At 42.2% G+C, this 15,700-nt stretch overlaps 2 protein-coding genes across 2 annotated transcripts; both read right to left on the bottom strand.

The window, feature by feature from the left end:
- Positions 1-5,827: 5,827 nt before the first annotated feature.
- hoxb1b (homeobox B1b) lies at positions 5,828-9,075 on the bottom strand. The gene is given in 5 exon segments (XM_071512008.1): positions 5,828-5,985; positions 7,663-7,962; positions 8,289-8,947; positions 8,949-9,003; positions 9,006-9,075. Coding segments are annotated over 5 exon segments (1,242 nt in total).
- A 1,565-nt stretch (positions 9,076-10,640) lies between these two features.
- LOC139637996 (homeobox protein Hox-B3a-like) lies at positions 10,641-11,983 on the bottom strand. Its single transcript, XM_071512007.1, has 2 exons — positions 11,686-11,983; positions 10,641-11,236 (listed from the first exon to the last, which is right to left on the bottom strand). Exons 1-2 carry the CDS (start codon positions 11,981-11,983, stop codon positions 10,641-10,643), a joined length of 894 nt encoding a protein of 297 aa, XP_071368108.1.
- Positions 11,984-15,700: the final 3,717 nt, after the last annotated feature.

Here is a 15,700-nt window from a genome sequence, read left to right as displayed (position 1 = left end):
CATACTAAGTAGTTGGCTATTAAACTGAAAATAGTGTATTTAAGGGTAAAATAACAATGCTTTTCCTCAAACAAACAAATTTACAAGTTTACATTGGTGTTTGTTAGCCTCATATGACCACCAACTGGAGGCCATACTTTGCCATACGTTTTATTTGGTATCACTACATCCCGAGTCATACAACTTACCAATAGGCCTGCAGAATTAATGTTTTACAAATACGAGGTCGACGGACTTGGTGAGAGAGGTGGGCCGTGTCACACTGCCAACCTGCTAGCCTGGAAATGGTAGGCTACAGTCATATTTCTCCTGTTAATTTCCTCCTCCTCCTATTTCAGGTCACTGTATGGATTTTCTAAAGCACGTGCTATGCTTACCTCAAATTACCTAGTAACCGTTGCCATTCAGACAAAATGAAATGGGTACTGTAGGCTAATTTCCACTGTATCTGGCGAGGTGTTAAACTGCAGGCCCACGTCCTGTATTTAACAACATTATTTCTGAGTAACTTTTGCTAACTAAGCTCTACGTAAAACCAAAAATATTTTAAATGCTTGTATTCAATTGTAAACGAGGTCATTTTGCCCACGACGGTTGCTGCCTTCATGTTCTCCTCGTAAACGCCTACTTCCCGAGTTCGGAAGTTACTTGCACGACTTGTTCCGCATCCAAGTAGGCCTAGTCTACTTTTTTTTTGGTCGAAAATAACAACAAAATGAGACTATAAGAAAACTGTTTTTTGGGAGCTGTTTTATTTCAGATATCCAGTGACATAGAGATACTGAATGAAGAGAAGAAAATAGGTAATAGTGCAAATTATGTTTTTATTATTTTATCTGCCAAGTTGTTGTATGCGTGACCGCTAAAATGTAGCCTAATCAAAGAGTGAAAATAGAAAGATAGCCTATGACAATACTAATTATTACATAGAATGACAAACAATAACGTTTAATCATAAAATACATCACTTTGTTGATACAGCATGAAAACTCTCTCCGCCCCCAACAAGGCACAACATGGTAAATTGGGCATCATACAAATTTCATACTCTCCCACGCCTATGTACCACTTTGCTGGGTCTTTGATGAGCACTCAACCTGTAATAACAATATTCCTGACAACACTTGAATGCAGCATTAGTAAATTGGGCGTTCATCATGCTTTGGCAGTGGCCAGTGCATCAGCTTAAGTAACACTGGCCTATTGTGGCCTATATTACCAGTAGGGTAAATAGCTATGGGATGGGCTGAACTGGGCTTTTTCTTTGCAACAGCCACAAAGGTATAGCATATTAGTAGTATTAGTTGTAGTAATAGTAGTAATGGTAGTAGTAGTAGTAGTAGTAGTAGTAGTAGTAGTGATAGTAGTAGTAGTAGGCTAGTAGTAGTAGGCCTTGAAGTATTATTCATCCCAAAGTGGAAAATTGCTCTATCACTGAAACACAAGGAATGCCATCCACAGAACAAAGTTCAATCAGGAAATCACATGACAGCAGAATACTCTGGTCATACCCATACAGGCCTACAAAACACAGTAAATAACATTCAGGGCTGGGAAGCCACACCAAGATGCTGTGTTGGACTTCTTTTAAAATTTTCTTGTCTTTTAAAATGTGGAATATGGGTATTCAAGCTAGCAAAGATTGCAATCAAAATTGAAGAGATTTCCATTTCATAACATAGACCACAGTGTGCGCGCGCACACACACACACACACACACACACATTTAGGTCTATTAATTGATATTTCACATAATGACAGGCCTGGCTATTAACAGAGGTGGCTCTTAATGCAACATTTGAAATAGTATCTAAATTGGAAGAAAATAAAAGGCTGTTTGCATGTGTATGTACGCCTGTGTGCCATGTCTGTCTTTTGACCCCTCCATTTTCATCTGCCTTTGACCTCACATTATTGGATTAAGACAGGCGTCTGCTGCTTGCTTCTGTGTGTGTTAGGCTTACAGGAAATAGATAATTTGCAGATTGGGTTTAGTCTTTTTATAACAAGTTTAACAGCTAGTCTAAAGACAGGAAAATGTAAAACTTAAAATAATTGCTAGATGCATCAATGATGAAAAATGGGATTAACAATGACACAACAGTGTTACATTTTATTTATTATATACATATATTTTATTTTATATTTTTCTAATAAAAATTCCCAAATAAGGATGTAGCAGCGGCATCACTTTTCCTTCAGTGCGTAGTGGTATTTCTATAATTTTTTTGTATTTTTGCTGTATTTCATGTTAGGTGGTATTTCATTTCCCTGTCGCTTCACTACAGGAAGCCGCGGGGTCAGGGCGAGTTGAATCCCATGTCAGAATTGTCCCCACGTTGACCTGCGCCTGACTGGCCTCCCAGCAAAAAGCCCCTGTGAAGGTAAGAGGAACTGGGGTCCCCTCCCCTGGAAAAGAGGTTCCCTCCCCTTGACAGCTCCACAGAGCCCCAGCCACCTGCCTGCTGGGTCAGCCCCATATGAAAAGGGAAGCCCTTTGTAATCCGACGGGGATTACACCACCCAACAATACACCGCTGAAAGAGCGACAAAAGCCCTGTATCAAACGCCGCTGAGGGGGAGCAAGGCTATGATCTCCCGCTACTACCAACACTGACTCCTCCGCCACCTCTCATCTCCCCAAGAGGTTCTCCCCCTTTAGCATTCACTCCCTCTGTCCTCCTTCTCCCCTCTCATCTCTAGGATCTGGCCTTTTATCAGCGCATTCCTTTTCATTTGCATTGCGGTGTGGGGAGGGACAGCGGGTCTCTCTGATCTGATAGAGCCAGAAGAGAGAGTCAGGAGGAACCTGAGGGCATGGTGGGTGTGTGTGTGTGTGTGTGTGTGTGTGTGTGTGTGTGTGTGTGTGTGTGTGTGTGTAGGACAGGACACACACACACACATGCTTTACACCACATTGCATTCTCAGAATAGGCAGGGACTTTTAGCAGACCGTAGGGATGAATTGTAAAGCACCCATGCCTGTCTTTCAGGCTCTGTAAATCTGCCTGTTTGTATTGCTGACTAGAATGTATGTATCTTCATTTTAGACCTAGAAAAGAAGATTTAGGAAGTGCTGTAGTTGAGGCAACAGCCTGCATTTCTTTTGCTCAAAATGAGGCATTCACTGCCAAAACGTTATCTATCCATCCTGGAAAAAAATCATCACCCGAATCACTGAAGTGCCTCATTCAGTAATTCTAAAATATAGTCCAAGCACTCAAGTTACCGACTATATCCTTTAAAAAGTACCATCATTTGTTTTAAATTTGAGGCATAAATCATTTTGTAAGAATAGGTGTCACTGTTTTTTCAAATGGCAAATATCTTGTGTTGGGACAAAAGTCTTCAAATGTGCCCCGTAATTTAAACACGCCACAGCATATTCAAAACCTTGACGGAAAGGTGTTTGGCCTGATGCTTAAGGGTCTGGTGTAAATGTTTGTGTTGCTCGAGGAGATAAAAAGAGGTAGTTTACTTTTCGGATTTCCTTGGAATCATTGTATTCCCAACCCACCCATTGCTCAAACATATGTCAGTGTAGGGGGCTTTGGTCCCGCGAAGGTAAAAAGTGATGATAGATTGAGGACACAAAAGACAGAAGAGCAAATGCGCTGCACTAAATCTACAACCTTCAGTCAGCCAGACATTGACTTGGGGGGTACCTCAGCTTGTACTCTCATCAGTGTTAACCCTGAAAGCATTGAATAGAAAATCATTCAAATTATATTATGTTAGGATATATGAGCCATTTCAAAATATTAATTCAGCATTATTTGAGGTGTCTGTTAAGGATAGCAGTTACAGCTAGCAGCCCGTTGACTCGACTGAGTGATTGCATACCTCTATTACGCATGATATATGAATGTATGAGAGGGACCTATTTTTCATTACCGAGACATTGTCCCTAGAGGCAGTTGTTAAAGAAGAATCTATGAATTATCCCCCTGGAACAACTGGCCCTTGTCATGAGCTGAGGAGAGAGCGAAGGGAAGGAAAGGGAAGGGAGAGGAAGGGAAGAGAAGGGAGAGGAAGGGAAGAGAAGGGAAGCATAGCAATGCACCAGGGTATTGATAGTACCGGGATTGAGAGACTGGAAGGACGCCAGGAGAATGTGTCTGCCTGTGCTTGTGATCCTGCACATTGCCGCCTCTCCCTCTGTCCAGTTAATTGGAATACAAAGCAGAGCGGGGTCGATGAGAGAGCGGTGGTGGAGGAGGGGGGTGCTGTCTGTCTCAAGCAACACTCAACCTTCACTGCTCGCTGGGAATTGACTGGGGAACCAGCAAGCGAGACCGACACACTGTCACTGGTAAAATGAACTGTCACCTTGCATTTCTCAACCTCCTGGCAGCATCGAATTGGCCGCTTTGAACCATGTGACGTGACACTGATTGAGTTCTGGTTTTCCCCTCCTGGGCTCTACGGAAGGAGCCAGTTTAATTTCAAGTGTACGGCCCCTCCATGCAAAGTACCAAGGCACAGCACAGGAGTGTCTAGGCAGCTAGCATCCCTGCCAACCGGCATCTTTACCCATGTTCCGCACACCAAACCTTTCATGGGTGTTATGCTCTTTCCTTTCTCACCACCCCTCATTATTTCATTGTGCTGCTTCGTTACTCTGCCTCTCAGCTGGTCTTGTTTTTCTTACGCCATACAGTCATGGCGGTCTGACAGGCACACAGAGGAGGAAAACTATTAGGGGTAGCCATTTGGATCCTGGAGGCAATCCCAGGGAGTATTAAGACGTTAACCCTGGCCAAGTCACTTGTCTCTCTCAGTTACTATGCTGATGGAGTGGGGAACGGATGCAGTCGCAGGAGGACCCAGGAGGCTGGGGCTTCAGGATGGCTGGCGCTTCCAGATCCAATAGAGCCTGACTCGGATGGGGGATGGTTGTCAAGAAACTCCCAGCCTGGGCTAAAAGGAGCCTCGCTGCCATAACAAAGGAATAAGGGAGCATGCCATGCACAACTAGGCAGCATTTCTCAACCAGGCCTCACTGAACAGTAATGGTGGACGTGCGACAAATTGAATTCATCATCCCCTGTGGAAATTATATTGTTGTGATGGTTGAAACTCTGTGTTACAGTATAAAAATCACGAGTTACTTTCTGATTGTTTTTGTTCCTTTTATTTTACAGCGCTTTGTAACCTTCTTAAGAAGTGCTACACAAGTATAGTCTTTGTTACCATCATTATTACTCTGTTTTTTGGGGGTGGGGGGTGTATTTCACTATCACGCTTCAGCTGTTTAATGGATGCACCCAGTTACTACTCTGTTTATCTCTGTTTCCTGTCAGGATTTCAACGTACTGCATATATGTGACAGATGTCTGGTGTTAACTCTAATAGCTGTGTTTGATATCTGCCAATAAAAATGACTCTTCTGTGGTATCTCTTAGATTACCAACCCCCCCCCCCCCCTTATCCCATGAATACTGTAGCCAGTTTTCCTTTGAAGCCCCGAGACCCTGCAGAGTGACATGCGACAGAGGAACTGGTAGAAAACCAAGGAAGTGAGCCTGGCAATAGACTTGTAAAAGAGCCTGCAACAACTGCAAGCAGCATGGGGTACAAACAGCACTGATTTGACCTCAAGCAAAGTGCAGAAGGGGGGGTCGACTAAAGATGTGTAAAGATATCTGAGGAGAAAGAAGTTTGGCCGTGCTGCATCTATTAATAGGCTTCATATTTGTGCAGTCAGACGTTCATGCTATGGCGTGGTTGATTATTTCCGTGCCCGCGCCAGGCTCTGCTTGTTTTTCACCTTGCTAGTCCCTCGGTGTCCATTAACCATTTTCTACCCCTCTCTCCTCTCCTTGCCCTACATTCTCCAGCGGAAGGCAAAGGGCTGCGCTGATCCGACGGTGAAAAACATCCTCCTCCTCTTCCCCGGCTGAACATCTGTCTCGGCGGCGTTGGCTCCAGCACCGACTCTGACACCTCCAGATGGAGAGCCCGCTGGGAGCTCTGAGGTATTACCTACATAGATGGCAGGGATCACACCTCTGGAATGAAGTCCCACACTTGTTTTCAGTACCGTCCCCTTCTTTGTTGTTGGATCTGTCACTATTCACCATATCTATCGCCGCCTCCCCAGTCCTTGGCCTTGTGACTCATCCGAAGACAGAGCTTTCGGCTTGTAAAGAAAAGCATGGTAACAAACCTACTCAGCCCTTTTCTAATTTACAGTAATGGGCAGTATGGTATTTCAACTGTAACTTCTATTCGGTGGAAATGTATTAATTATTAATATAGCTTTGAGAGAACTGCATACTCATGCAGATGTATTTCAAATGACTGCTGATTTCCATTTGCCAGCAAGTTGCTTTTTCAGAGGCCTGGAACCTGGAATAGTTTTTTAGATTGCACACACTAGAATATAGAAAAGGCTTTGACTAAAAGGCCCATCCTTTTTATTCCAGATTAAAAAAAAACTTACCTGCAAAAATAGAAAGTGTGGGAGACCTAGAGTTGACTTCTCCAAGCCATTCTGGTGTCTTGACAGATTGACTCTGAATTCATTTGTGGCTGAACTCTGGGTGAACCTCAGCTTTAGGGAAAGGGCACCAACAGGCCAGTGCTGCTGGGGCAGAAACTCTGTGTGCAAACCTAACACCCAATGCAAATATTGAAACTGCTGCCCTTATACCATCAGATGAATCTTGGTGGTCAGGTCCAGCAAACGTTTAGTAAGGGATGACACCAGAATACACAGCATGATGTTAAATTATCAACTTAGTTCTTGTGGTTTTAAAGAATAAATGCTATTGCTATACAAAAATATATGTTTGAAGTTATATGAAATATAAAGGATTTGAGAGAAGTATTAGAACTAGAACTAGAAATAGTGTCAGTTGTATCCAAATAGAATTTGGGTAACAAATCAAGTGTGAAACCTGGCTCCCTGGAGTTTGTTGTCATGTTTAGAGCCCCTGGAGGTATTTTGAGGTGAAAAGGTCACTGGGAACCACCCCATGTGTTGTGAAAGATTCCTCTTGTCACATTATGCAAGGGGAATTTGCTTTGACTATTATTGAAATAAATATAGAAGATTTTGTGAATTGTAATGCAACCCCAAACTATTCTGATTTATAAATGTGGACAACAAAGTCTGAGAAAAAGAGCACATTCTGTATCAAAAATAAAACTTAAATCTGAGAAAAAGAGCACATTCTGCATCAAAAATAGGATATCTGCATCAAAAAGGATAATCAGCATTTATTAGTCTCACCATTTCCTTTTAATGAACACAATACTTTAGACAGGCCATTTTGAAACCACATTCTTTATTTTCATTTTATAGACTGTATTACAGTAAGCTAAATCATCTGAACAATTGTTGGAAAATACCCTGTAAATAAATAGTGCAAACAATGACACTGATTACTCCAGTGCTAGAACACAAAACACAGCATGGGCTTATGCAGGATGGGAAGGTTACAAATGCAACAACAGAGGAGAGGCATATCAAAATATCTCAGCATCCAGTTCACAAATCAATGCACTAAGCACATAAGCACACGCAGACATACCCTGTATACTCCACAAGTCCACAAGCAGTTTTCACAGTTTATCTGGAATGGTGCGACTGAGGGAAGGATGTGAAAATTTGCTTAGGCCCCGCAATCATATCATGGAAGTCACATCATAGTTCACAATCATTCCCCTTCACCTTTGGAGAGGTGTCAGGGCCCGAGCCTTTCTCCACAGGTGCGGGAGCGTTTACCAAGACGCTGCCCAGTTTCTCACGTTTCTTCTGCTTCATCCTGCGGTTCTGAAACCAAATTTTCACCTGCGTCTCGTTGAGCTCCAGACTCGCAGCGACCTCCACCCTCCGTGCCCGGGTCAGGTATTTGTTGAAGTGGAACTCCTTCTCCAGCTCAGTCAGCTGCTTGGTGGTGAAGTTGGTGCGGATCACGTTGTGCTGGCCGGGAATTCCGTACTCAGACAGGACAGCTGTGGAGAAATGGATGAGTGATGAATGGATGGATAAAAGCATGAAACTAATGGGGCTAATGCATGGGATTTTGCAATGTAAATGAAAAATGTGAGAATGATAGGGTGAATTTAGAAAAACGAATTAGTTGCCAAATAGTAGGCTATATTTTTTCCCAGTGTTATGAGAATGTAAAACATTCAGGATTCATTCATTCTCAGTGACTTGAGAACGTGTGGACTGTGTTTTTTTGCGCCAAGATTATGTTCACAGGTCTCAGGTTCTCTCTAAATTGCACTTTGATGAGTTCGTTTTAATTCCCAAATCGCTCTCAGGATGAACAAACCTGTTTTGGGGGGATTCCTCTTCACTTTCATCCAGTCGAATGTTTTAGAAGTTTGTTCTGCATGATCCAAATCCTTCTCCTTACTTTGGGGCGGTAACCTCGAGTAAATACTCTCTGAGTATTCTTGCTGCCTCTGCTCCCCGTTGCTGAAATGTAGATACTGGCTGCTCGGCGCAACTCCAGGCCCACAACTGTCCCCAGCATAGGGAGCCATGTTTGTTCCAATGGGTGAAACTTGCGCATGAATGAACCCCCGTTCCTGCTCGGGACCGAGACCATATTGGTGATGTCCGTACTCCAAAGTTGACCCAATTTGCGCACCATACATCGAGTTCGCCGGTGCTGCAAACTGCAGGTCCAAGTTGACGTGTGTCTGGTGGTGGAGAGGGTGGCTCGGTGTTTGGTGTGGTGCAGAAGTTGCAGCAACTAACCGCCCGTCCGATGTGTAACTATCACTTGTTGCGCACGAATTGGAGGATAAAGGCGTCATGTATCCATGGTTCAAATTGTGGTATCCAGCCTTGGCAGTGAAAATGTTTGCTCCCCGGTTGCAAACGGGGTAGTCTAGGTAAGAGTTCATCCTGTACGGGCCTATTGTTTCTGCAGACTTGATAAAGAGTGAGCAGTCATTAATTGGTGCTCCCCTTGCCCTAACCTTCTAGGTTGTATGTCAAAGCTGTAAAACTGCCTTCCACCCTCATATCACCTTCCTGACACACCATGTGACTCTCTAAACGCCAATGGCAAAGGACCTACAGCACTCTGTCAAGTCTGTAGGCTCGTCCATCAAACGGCTCACATTTACATGACAAATGCTTCAATCAAACTCGCCCATCCATCTGATAAGAACACAAACACCAAGCCACAGTTTCAGGCTACAATGATTCTTAGAGTCCCTTTAAATGACATAATATGCCAAAAATATAATAATAAAACACATTAATACTAAAACATAATAATAACTTCATAATAATAACTCTGATCATAATAACACTAATAATAATAATTAAGTAATAATAAATGTCAATAATGATAATAATAATGGCCAAGAAGGAATAGAAATTAGGGCCTACACTATCCTCATAAGTGTCAAGTTACAGCCTATAACCCTAAACTATAAACTCTTATATTTTTCTGTTGATAAGAGATGACTCATTCAAGGCCTATATTATAAGGAGTGTGTATTAATTGTTTTTAACTTTAATGTGTTAACAATGGTTTAATTAATGGTTTTAAAAATTGGAGCGGTGAGTGTGATATTTTATTTTTCTATTCTGCTGTGCACTGGTTTTGTTTTTGTTTTTGTTTTTTTCAAATATCCTCAAGATGGTGGGAAATGAGAGTTGGAGAACGAGAAGTGAGATTGACAAAACTTAATATATTTCTATAAAAGAAAGCCTGGTGTAGCTAATAAACAGAATATACAGTGGGCCTACTATCAGACAAAATATTTCTCCGGCCTTTCGAGGACTGAAGCCAGACTGAATCAGACAGTGTTGTGGAAAAGAGCAGCGCAATTAATTCAGTGATCAATCATTCGCTCTTTTTAAAGATTGACAGCTTGTGTTGCCCAGTTTGCCCATAAAAGAACAAAGACACATTTAAGAGCTACTTCTCGGGCTTTTTCGTGCCTCAGAGTTGGAAAAGCCACAGTGACGCAGAGGCTGTAATGTAATATCTTGTAAAACCTAACAAGTCCACAGTCATCCATAAGGGCCTGTAATTAAGTAAGAGTTAATGTGATGTTATAGGCCGCAGTTGCTAATTAGGCTCACACAAAAACGAAGATATGCAATTTTGTCTCCGTTTTGGCTGTATTACAATTGTCTTATTGTGCTACGCTATATTGGCCCAGTGCACCACATGTTATTTAGGAGTATTTCCTCTGGAGATCAAGTCTAGTGGGAACCCTGAACAAATTGTTTTTATTTGTAGCAGTAACAGCAGTGGACATTTAAATTTAAACTACCCAGGCTTGGATTATAGCATATCCCAGTGTCGCTGAACGAATGTTTTGAATAGGCCCATACAAGAGCAGCTGGCCAGTTCATATGTAACACTCGAAGTCAATGAACAAGAGAACAACGAATACAAATGCATACAATAGAATAAATAAATAAATATATAAATACAAATAAATAAGACATAAGACTATTTTTTCCACGATAAATTAGACCAAAAATAAATTCAAAAAAATGCATGCTGTAAGCCCAACCATTAAAGTGTTCTCTTCATTGTAGGCCTAAACTAGATTTGGAAATGGAAAGTTGATTTTTTGTGGACATCTCCCAAAGAATGATTAATAAAAGCTGTGGAAACTGTGTATCAGACGGAATTCACAAAGCATATCTGCTACAAATGAGTCAACTTCGGAGCTTGCATGATTCTTTCCTGAGAACTGCAGCCCTCTGAGAAATATGACCCGTTTAGATCATTGACTCCCTGATTTGGGTTTGGTGTGTGTGAGGCGCTGCACATGGAGCTGTACTGCACGTCAAACTGCGGGCCGGTCGGGAAGTGACTCTGCGGAGGATCACAATCTGGAGTCGGGTATTTGGAGTATTCTGGTGAGTGCGGGTAGACTGACTGTGATTGGTGTTGTTGCTGGGACTTCGGCGGAGGAGAGGCCGGCTGGTAATCTCCGCCCAGATGGACATAACCCAGGCTGGAGAGAGTGGGGCTGCCCGGGGCGGAGGAGGAGGAGGAGGAGGTGAAACCCTGCACTTTCTCGTCCTTCTTCTGCTTCATCCTCCTGTTCTGAAACCATATCTTGATCTGCCTTTCGTGCAGGTTGAGCAGACTCGCCATTTCCACCCGCCTCGGTCTGCACAGGTAGCGGCTGAAGTGGAACTCCTTCTCCAGCTCCACCAGTTGCGCGCTCGTGTACGCGGTGCGCGTCCTCTTGGAGGCAGGGGTCGCGCTTGGACACTCCTCGTCCACGGAGCAGTCTGTCGGGACAAATAATTATATAAGTGCAAGGTTGAACAGGCTATAATCAGGGATATAGCAGTAAATAAAAACAATGGGCAAACTATGACCTCCAGTTGGTGATTATCGGCATCACACAATATAAACAAAAATCAATTATATTTTTCAGAGGAACGGAAGCATTCATTTAGGCGTTTTCTCTTTAATGGCACTATTTATGACGAGATTTATGTCGGCCTAAAAAGGTTGGTAAACTGGGTTAAGCTGGGTTGCCCTCCTCCCATACATCCCTATAATTAATAGCAGGCCATTTGAACTTGGGGACGACGAAATTATAAATAGCCATTTCCTCAATTATCTCTAAGATCTCATAATCGCATTGTGTTATAAGGGGGTCCAAATGAAAAGGCCTCATTTGTAAACAATTGCGGCTACTGTCCCAACTGCAGCCTGTCCATGCTATACAGACCTGCGATTCTCTTGTCGTGTTTCTGATTTAAGTGTCTGGACTCTTTCATCCAAGGGAAAATCTTTTTGGTGACGGAAAACTTGGGGTTTTGCTGTTTTGGTCTCCGGGGAAGCTGTGATTTGTTGCCGAACGGCTGCAGCGTGCAGTCAAACATCTTTTGTCTGTTGCCCTCCACTTGAGCCAAAGGCTGGTGCGCCGCTGCTTGATGAGTGTATGCAAACCCACTGACATCTTCTTGGTCCTCTTCAAACTCGCTTAAGAAGTCGCGGTGGATGTTGCCGTATGTGGTTTTCTGCATTTCCATTAAATGTGTACCGGGGCCCCTTTGACCTTCTGACAGAGCGCTGGCAGCCAAATGTCACATGGCAGGTTTCCAGAGAGCCGCGGGTTTCTGGCCTGAGAGGATGCAGAAAAAGAACAGAGACAGAATCAGGGAGGAGACTGCATGATCCATCTTATCAACTCAATAGTATGGTGACATGAATAGCAAGCCTCTCCTGCACAGAGGCAACGGGAAGCTAGTATTAAGATCTTGGTGGAAATGTAGACCCTCCACAAAATAACACAGTTTGAGGATGATAATGTTATTATTTTTTTCGTTAGGCCTATTTGTTTTTATCCTTCGCAAATAGACACACTGGCCTGCAATTGCGTGGTTCATTTTTCTCATTACAGTTTTTATATGTCTATTATTCTGTAATAAACATAATCTCATGGTATATAATTGAGTTATTTGGAAACGAAGTTATTGGAGGTAGTCAGTCTTTTCGGTTGATTCAGAGAAGGGATAAGAGAACAATTGATACTGATAACAATAAACTAATTAGTCTGCCCAATAACATATAAATTTACTACCTGGGTAAAATAAAACACTTTCTTTTATATTCTCTTCAATTTATGTTCATTTTTTCTTGTGTTTTTCCTTAGATTATTATAGCCTACTGGTTGAAAAACACAATAGCTGTAATACATTGCATATGTAATTGCACAGGCCCACCACTACCTTTTTCAAGGGGGAAAAAATCAACAACTAAAACGTTATATCACATCCTACTAAAATACACAGCCATGAAACACAATAGAATAAAAAAGTCCTTTGTATACAGGCTGCAGCTATATCTTGTACCCCGAGCCAAAATAAAAGGCTGTGAAATGCCCTCCTTTTCAACCTATAGCCCAACCTAAATTTTATCCGAGGCTGATCCGAAATTAGCCTGAACAAAAATAGGTATATGTGAGCAGTAGTTTTGAGGAGCAGGAGAGAGACGGAGAGAGGGAGAGAGAGAGAGAATAAGTCTGGAGGCATGCAGCTTTATGAACTCTGGTTGAACCGTGGTCGGAGTCAGGCTCGTAAATCATAAAGACACATAGCCCAGTCCGCAGCACAACACTCGGCTGCCTTACCTTCAAAACCTACATTAATTTCGCACCAAAAAAAAAATCCTCTCTGAAACAAATAACGATTACTCTCACCTGTGGAAAATATCCGAGATTATAGTATAATCCCTCGCAGAGTCTCGTGCATAAAATGATGTGATGGTGAAGCTTTGCATGCCAGTGGTGGAAGCAGAGTGGACAGTGTTTCTGCAGCTCACACCGCCCTGCACAGCATTTCTCCACACAATGTCAGTGTGTGTGTGTGTGTGTGTCCCTGTGTGTGTGTGCATGTGTGTGTGTGTGTGTGCGTGTGTGTGTGTGTGTGTGGGAAAAAAATACCTTTCTGCTGATCATGCATGCTCGGTCTCATTTCACATATGATAATAGCCTTGCGATAAATGTTTAAGACAGGCTTTTTTTTTTTTTTTTTTTTTTTACACCTTGCTATTCTGGCAAACTGTCTATCTTTACATCTTGTGCGGGGATTAGGGCAGAAATGTCAGAGTGAAAATGATGCTAATCCAAAACATGGAGGCCAGCCATATTTTGGCACTGAAGCCCCAATTTGTCTCAGGGGGATTTAGATAAGGAAAATGGGCTGTTAAGAAGTTCTTATAGCCTACTGCCCCCCACCCACCCTACCCCCTCTTCTTCTGTGTGTCCTACATAACATGGCTTGAAATGACTTGACCTAACATCTCCCTGCTAGTTTTTAGCCATTTTCTTTTCTTCTTTTTTTTTTAACCATGTGGAAGTAAATCAAGATGCATTCTCTGCCCAGAAAAATCGCCATCGTTTGAGAATTTACAACCCCGCTCCTAAAACATAAGCAGCTACATCTCCATTTTGTTTAAACAGCCCTGGGAACTTGTCCAGCTTATAATAATAAATTCCAACATGGCTGAACTCCAACGTAGGCCTGATGCCAGAGATGCCATAAATAACTCAGGCAAAGGCTGTCAGTATTTAGTCTAGGTTTTACTGAATGAGCAACGCTTAATTTTGTGATGCCATCCCATTCACATACCAAGTGCATTACTTTTTGTTTATGTAGCCTAATGAGACGTATGCCAAAGTATCTGCGTCATTTTTCATCGTGTCTAATTTAAATGAGTGATCAAATAGCCTATAGATTGAAGCCACTTTAGTTTTAGGGGAGACAACGGCCAGTATTCATTAAAGCTCGCGGTCTGTGTGTCCAGAAGTTTATAATGAGGCCTATACGGTTTGGAAACATGGTGACGATCAGACGGCTTCAGTAGATCGATAGGAGTCTGGCGGTGCTTTGATCTCTCATGTTCATCTTTACTTAATCACGTTGATTGGTTCGTAAAGGTAATATTTAACTAAATTAGCACAAAGTGACGTAACTGAGTATCTTTGATCATTGAGCCATGCTGCCGAAAGAAATTTGAATAAGAAAAAATAGTGATATGGGCCCATTCCAAAGTAAATCTCGCCTGTCAGATTTTTGTGGTGGACAGCCTATAGGCCTACATTAAGTCCAAAAATAAAAGTTATTGATAAGCTTGGTACTATTAGCCTTATGATATGAAACCATATTTTAGAGCTGCAGCCTGTTTTAATTAACTTTATGCAGCGCGTTGTGCAGTAGGCTATAGAGAATGGGGAAAGCTTGTGTTTACTGTTTACTATTCCAATTAGTTTAATGGCAAAAGGTTGAGATAAACTGTAACCTACAGTTTACCATCAAAGAACTGTATTGGCTTCTTATATTGTGTCTTATATTGTGTCTGTCCCTATGAGGAGCGCCATAAATCTCACTGATAACACATATGTCTCTATACAGGGATAAAAAAAAAAGATTAAAAAAAAAAAAGTACCATATAAATAGAAAGAAATTCAGCACTAACACTGTCTCAAACTACCGCATTAAATCAAACCTGCGCTCCGATATGTGAACCAGAGCGGAGGAGGCTTGGGGAAAATGCAGATGAATTGACATGATAGTCAATGTATTGAATGACTCACTGGCATCCACATGCACGTCTGATCCCTCGAGCTTATACAGTGAATGGCATAGTTGTCATTCAGTTACCTTTTCCCTGTATGACAACATTCCTCTGTGGCCACATCGAGCTGCACTTATACATCCCATCATCATCACCATCATCATCATCACCACAGCCATACAAGATCCAGACTCTTCAGGCTGTCTGTCTTATCTGTGATGGATCCCCCGTCAGTCTGAGGGATGCTGGAGGCCTGACAAATGTGCAGCACTGCAAACCTCTCTCACAATTAGCTGAAGGAATCACGTGTTCGCGTGAGAGGATTTATTGCTCTCAACTACTTCAAAGAAAGTTGAATAAACATTAACAACAACTTTCCCTTTTCAATTCCCTCCCCAATATTTTATTTTTAGGGGGGGAATGTCTCCAATTAGATCAAGATCTACAGTCTTAAAGAAAATATCCAAGTCTGCTCTGTTACTATTAAAGTGATATTTGACAGAAATATATATCCTATATATATGTATAAGAAAACCTCTAAATAGAAAGAAAACATCTAAATTCTCTCACCAGTTTAGGCCTACAGCACTTGTCAGTTTATTCCCTCAACCTGCCACGGCTATTCCCTTAAATCCCACCAATTTAAAGTCACACAAAGTCTTTAC

This window comes from Centroberyx affinis, unplaced genomic scaffold, assembly GCF_046629955.1.
Source record: "Centroberyx affinis isolate AG114_WGS23_722 - 3 ecotype Tasmania unplaced genomic scaffold, CSIRO-AGI_Caff_v1 ptg006025l_1, whole genome shotgun sequence".
NCBI lineage: Eukaryota > Metazoa > Chordata > Actinopteri > Beryciformes > Berycidae > Centroberyx > Centroberyx affinis.
The sequence above is the reverse complement of the archived record's forward strand: the minus strand, read 5'-3'. Positions and strand labels throughout refer to the sequence as shown.